The following is a 6,451-nucleotide window of genomic DNA, read 5'->3' on the forward strand; positions in this document are numbered from 1 at the left end:
TGCCACAGGGCTAAAAGAAGGTATATAGTTTAGGCGAAAAATGCAGAAAGATGTGTGTTATTGACGGGTTGAAGAGCTCAAGTGACCTCTATATTTGTGAGAAATATCCACAACAGGGCTTGAATGAAAGCTAAGAAGCTCCCCTTTAAAATGATACCAAAGACAATATTATAGAACATTGAAAAATGTCCTGACCATGAGGCTAAACCAGGATATGCACCAGCGTCTAAAATGCAATTTTCTTTAGGGGGTGGTTAACTTCATGAGCTGATAACTGTGATACAGCTGCCACTCAGGAATGGTTATCATACCAAAATATCATCTACAGACATGGATCCTTTCAAAAATTATAAGTAAGTTTTGCCACCTTGAGTGTACCGAAATATCGTCTGGCCCATGGACTACTAGCTCGGTCCCTCTGTCTAGCCAATCGGTACAAGTCCTTTTCGCCTTCCTTAGTGTCTAACCTCTCATACAACTCACCATATGCCTTTTCATTTGCCACCTCTCTCTTTGCTTCACGCTGCATCTCCTTGTACTCCTGTCTACTTTCTTCATCTCTCTGACTATCCCACTTCTTCTTTGCCAACCTCTTCCTCTGTATACTTTGCTGTACTTCCTCATTCCACCACCGAGTCTCCTTGTCTTCCTTCCTCTGTCCTGATGACACACCAATTACCTTCCTAGCTGTCTCCCTCACTATTTCTGCAGTGGTTGCCCAGCCATCCAGCAGCTCTTCACTACCACCCAGAGCCTGTCTGAACTCCTGCCTGAACTCCACACAACAGTCTTCCTTCTTCAACTTCCACCATTTGATCCTTGGCTCGGCCTTCACCTTCTTCCTCTTCTTGGTCTCCAAAGTCATCCTACAGACCACCATCCGATGCTGCCTAGCTACGTTCTCCCGTGTCACCACCTTGCAGTCTCCAATCCCTTTCAGATCATGCCTCCTACATAAGATATAGTCCACCTGTGTTCACTTGCCTCCACTCTTATACGTCACCCTGTGTTTGTCCCTCTTCTTGAAATATGTATTCACCACAGCCATTTCCATCCTTTTCGCAAAATCCACCACCGTCTGTCCTTCCACATTCCTCTCCTTGACTCCATACCTACCCATCACCTCCTCATCACCTCTGTTCCCTTCACCAACATGTCCATTGAAGTCCACTCCAATCACCACTCTCTCCCCCTTGGGTACCCTCTCCACCACGTCATCCAACTCACTCCAGAATTCTTCTTTCTCTTCCATCTCACACCCAACATGCGGGGCATATGCGCTGATAACATTAATCAACACACCTTCGATTTCCAGCTTCATACTCATCACTCTGTCTGACACTCTCTTCACCTCCAGCATACTCTTGACATACTTTTCCTTCAGAATTACCCCTACTCCATATCTCCTCCCATTCGCACCGTGGTAGAAGAGTTTGAACCCACCTTCAATGCTCCTGGTCTTACTCCCCTTCCACCTGGTCTCTTGCACACACAGTATGCCTACCTTTCTTCTTTCCATCATATCAGCCAGCTCTCTCCCTTTACCAGTCATAGTTCCAACATTCAAAGTCCTGACTCTCACTTCCACACGCCTTCCCTTCCACAACAAAGGGACTCACAACCATATCTCATACTATAATAGCATTAATTGTGAGCTACTCTGGACAAGAGCTTTAGCAAAACACTGACATTTTGAAAAGTAAGCTGAATGATGATGAATAAGGAAAATATAACGTAGATGTGTACTAGATGGGATGCGTACCTTGACGCGGTCGGTCCTCGAGTTGAAGAGGCCAACACGTCGAACATTGGCCAGGATCGGGTCAGTGGAGTCATCCAGCATGTTGTGGGTGGTCACTGGAGGAAGGCTATGTCGCTACAGCGGTGTGTGTGTGTGTGTGTGTGTGTGTGCGTGCGTGTGTGCGAGTGCATGCATATAGATGTAAAGAAATAACAAAAAGAGAAACAGGTCAGTTAGATATGTGGCCATTTTTATTAGAAAAAAGTAGAATCTATTCTGTTTTTAGTTGCCAGATATATTTACATATACAACGGATTTGCCATGGTGGGTTGCATGAAAGACAAAGCACAAAGCATGACATTATAAATAAATACAAGTAGGAACAGGGTGTAGGTAATAACTGCTGTCCTCTATATAGTGTGAACTACTGTGTAGTAAAAACTGCTGCCCCACACTCCAACTCCATCAGTCCTACATAAATCCTTACAGCGATGACTACTGTATATGGTAAGTCCCCCTGCACCTGCATTACTATTGCAGAAACTCTGCTGAAAGTATCGCTGCGGTGCAGTATAAACTTTGGGATCAATTTAATGTTAGTCCCTGTGGGTAGGAGTGCCACCTATATGCAAAATGTATTTACGGGTGTCTGGGTAGTGTGGCGGTCTATTCCGTTGCCTACCAACATGGGGATCACCGGTTCGAATCCCCGTGTTACCTCCGGCTTGGTCAGGCATCCCTACAGACACAATTGGTCATGTCTGCGGGTGGGAAACCAGATGTGGGTATTTTTCCTGGTCGCTGCACTAGCGCCTCCTCCGGTTGGTCAGGGCACCTGTTTGGGGGGGAGGGGGAACTGAGGGGAATAGCGTGATCCTCCCATGCGCTACGTCCCCCTGGTGAAACTCCTCACTGCCAGGTGGAAAGAAGCGGCTGGCGAATCCACATGTATCGGAGGACGCATGTGGTAGTCTGCAGCCCTCCCCGGATCGGCAGAGGGGGTGGAGCAGCGACCAGGGTGGCTCGGAAGAGTGGGGTAATTGGCCGGATACAATTGGGAAGAAAAAAGGGGGAAATTCCAATAAAAAAAAAATCATTTAGTGTTAATTCCCAACTGACAGACAGACCTAGGACACACTAGAGGGATTATATTTACGGGAGCCAAAGTAAGTTTGAAGAAGATCGTTCGGGCTGCTCTGCCTATTGCCACCATAAGTGATTCTGAGAATAAAATGGATGGATGGATGGATGGGCAAAGATTGTGAAGATGATAAGAAACAACGTCATGAGTCAGACTCGGCGATCCGTGACTAGTAACCTTTTAAAGTAGGATTCAGAAATGTCAATCAGCAGAGTAATATCTACCCCTTAGGCTAATGATATCTGATTACTGTCTCACACCACAACGCAATGGGCATTTACTCTCGCTTGTTCACAGCAGACCAGAGATCTCACCCATCCATAAAGGGGTTCAAAATATATTCCTAAGAGGTTAAACAAACGAGGAACTTCAAAAATGGACTTCGGGCATTCGACATCCCTCCGCTGAAAATAAAATAAAAGTAAACACAGCAGCTACAGGCTAAGACAGATCCCTTTCTTCCTGATTTTTAACTTCAGTCGTATATGCAGAAAAACCAAAAGAATTTGCCATGTGCATACTGGTTTATGGGTATTTCATCATAAAAAGGAAATTTTGATGAATCCTTCTTGAAATGACCACCTATTTAGATATTCATGAGGATGAAATTCACAAAGATGTGCTCCAAGCGATTTAAACTTGCTATAAGAATATGCTTATTTCATAATTAACAATGTATCCAAATTAGTGAGAGTCCAAGTGCAAAAAAAGTTAATGAATTTCTGACTTTTCAACCATATAAAGTTTCATTATGATTGGATGAAGGGAAAAAAAAAATCCCTATTCACACATGGGGTGTCTCGCCTTAAACTACTATCATGCTGAGGTACTTTTTCCCCTGTCCTGTTAATTTATAGATAAGGAAAAGTGCCGTCTTCTCTTCTCCTAGATCAGTCATAGCAGAGGAGAGCCTGTCTTAACTCTGGTCACAGATTAAGTAGGGGCGACTTTGCGGCGTGATAGATATTCTAATATCGGTCATGCAGCTACTGCAAAATAAACTTAAGATGAATAAACAAGGTTTGGAGCATCCGGTAGTAATGGAAAATAAGGAGTGGGAGTTGGGGGAGCAGTGGAGGTGGGATGGGGGGGGGTTTATAAAAAATGACAGAGAGAAACAACATCCACGGTGTTTCCTCTGGTCACCAATCAGCCTCCGTCCTATCACTTCTCGCACACTTGGTATCAATACACCCTCGATTTCCATTTCCGACCTCTGGCATATTGACAGCGACATAAATTCATTTAATTGAGAAAGCCCCTTTTATTGGCACTCCTCCTGTAAGACTGCTATTAAAAACACTGGGGGCGTCCATCACCGCATCACACCCAGTCTATTGACCCGCGGTCTGCTGTTGAAGAATGCAATTTACTCCCTGGGCTTGGCTGCAGATATTTTGTTCAGTCATGTTTTTTTTTTTTAGCTCAGGGGAATCCCCCCCCCCACCAACATACACCCTCATGTCCCTTCCATTATTGATCACCAGTAAGGTCCCATAGCTCACATCAACCTCTGCGCCACTGCGGAAACATCTCCTCCATTCATAAAATGGACTTCGGTGTATGAGAGCACTCTGGAAGATGCTTTTCCTTCAGCCACTTTTTTGTGATGCTGCAGAGTGATTTTATCTACCAAAGTCTTTTTATCACAGACTGTTTATTGTTATTTACTCGATGGAAAGGCCAGTGTTCAATACAAAAAATGAGTACATGACATTTTCCTGGTAATAGTGGATATACTTTATGCTTTGGGTCACATACTCTTTATATCCAAAGACGACACAGTCGTGCACAAGTTAAGTTTGGCCAAAAGGAGTAGCTGAGAGGTTCTGACCACAGCATCATTTAGTTAGACGCAGAAAACACAGAAAAAACTCTGGACTGTCCGTAACATCAACTGGCTCCCCCCAAGGCTGCGTCCTCTCGCCTCTCTTATATATTACGTACACCAATGACTGTCATAGTGAGTTTGACAACCTTCACTTTGTGAAGTTTGCAAACAACACAGGTATCAGTATCAGAACCAGGATGAGAATCAATTTTATTGACGAAGTGTGCCTCTGCACACGAGGAATTTGACTCCGGTACACAGCAGCTTCTAGCACTTGCAGACATCACTCACGCAAAAAAGAAAAAACAAAAAGAGAAAAAACAAAACAAACAAAAAAGAAAAGACAAAACAAATGGAACAAGACACTGGAGGCAAGCACGTATGCACAACAGGTATGTTTTAATTAATTCGATTAAGTTTCCCTTATTAACCCCCTAGTTACTGCAAATGAACCCATCCTAGCTGTGATGTGTGTAGCTAGGAGCAGTGGGCTGCTGCCTTCATGCTGCACCCGGGGACCAACTCCAGTTCTTTTCCCATTGCCTTGCTCAGGGGCACAGACAGGAGTATTAACCCTAACATGCATGTTTCTTTTGATGGTGGGGGAAATCGGAGCACCCGGAGAAAACCTACCACAGACACGGGGAGAACATGCAAACTCCACACAGAGGATGACCTGGGATGACCGCCAAGGTTGGACAACCCCGGGGTTCAAACCCAGGACCTTCTTGCTGTGAGGCAACAGCGCTAACCACTGCGGCACCGTGCCACCGCTCCTATACAGATTTTTGTTATGGCTGAATAATCAACAACCTATGCCCATCTGTTATACCATATTGCTTATATACTATATTGCCCACACACTATACCATATACCATACCACAACCCCACAACCCATCATGTCCATATACAATACTATATATAATGCTATGTAGTGAGCCTGCTGACCAATGCTGAAATGTCTCATGGTCCTGCTTTAAACTATTTTTTAAACTGGTCTAAAGAAGCCTTTTTAGAATTGACTGTGACAAAAAACCAAGGACATGTGCATTGATTTCAAACGTCACCACCCAACTCCTACAAACACTATGATTAACGGTCGAGATGTTGGGATTGTTGAATCATACAAGTATTTGGGCATTATAACTGACAATAAGTTGACCTGATGGAATACAGACATGCTGAGTAAGAACAGCCAGCAGTGTCTTTTTTTGTCCGAGGAAGCTAGTCAAGTCCCAGGTTGACAGATCCTTGATGACATTGTTTTATACGTCTTTTATTGAGTCAGTTTTCCCTTCTTCTTTTGTCTGCCGGTATGCATCTCTCAACCTCAAACAGGAAAACTCATTAACAAGGCTGACGGAAGTCAGTGGCAAAACTATTGGCACTCAGCAGAAAAATCTATCTGAACTGTACAGCAAAGAGTTGTTAAAGGAAGCAGAATCCATTATATCTGACAGTACCCATCCCCTGCACATAGAATTTAAGTTCCTGCCCTCTGGTTCCTGCCTCAGACAACCATCAGCCAAAACCAAATTCTCATTATAAATTCTCGTTCATAGCCTCATACTCCATGTCACTGCTGAACTCTGTAAAGTACAGCTAGTATTGGCACATCTCCAACCACGCCTGTTTCTCCCGTCTTCTTTTTTTTCACTCATATTGTACTTCATGTGTTCACCTTTTACTCCTGTGGTTTTTATTTATGTGCGGTTATGTATGTGGTTTTTATCTTAT

The 6,451-nt window shown here is 43.9% G+C and overlaps 1 protein-coding gene across 1 annotated transcript in view; it reads right to left on the reverse strand.

Moving 5' to 3' along the window:
- The window catches only part of gys2 (glycogen synthase 2), a 40,502-nt gene that overhangs the window by 12,037 nt on the left and 22,014 nt on the right, over nucleotides 1-6,451 (reverse strand). Inside the window, exon 11 of the mRNA XM_056275744.1 lies at nucleotides 1,763-1,876. Coding sequence (XP_056131719.1) covers nucleotides 1,763-1,876 — 114 coding nt within the window. The remainder of the gene's footprint in view (nucleotides 1-1,762; nucleotides 1,877-6,451) is intronic.

This window comes from Lampris incognitus, chromosome 3 (genome assembly GCF_029633865.1).
Source record: "Lampris incognitus isolate fLamInc1 chromosome 3, fLamInc1.hap2, whole genome shotgun sequence".
NCBI lineage: Eukaryota > Metazoa > Chordata > Actinopteri > Lampriformes > Lampridae > Lampris > Lampris incognitus.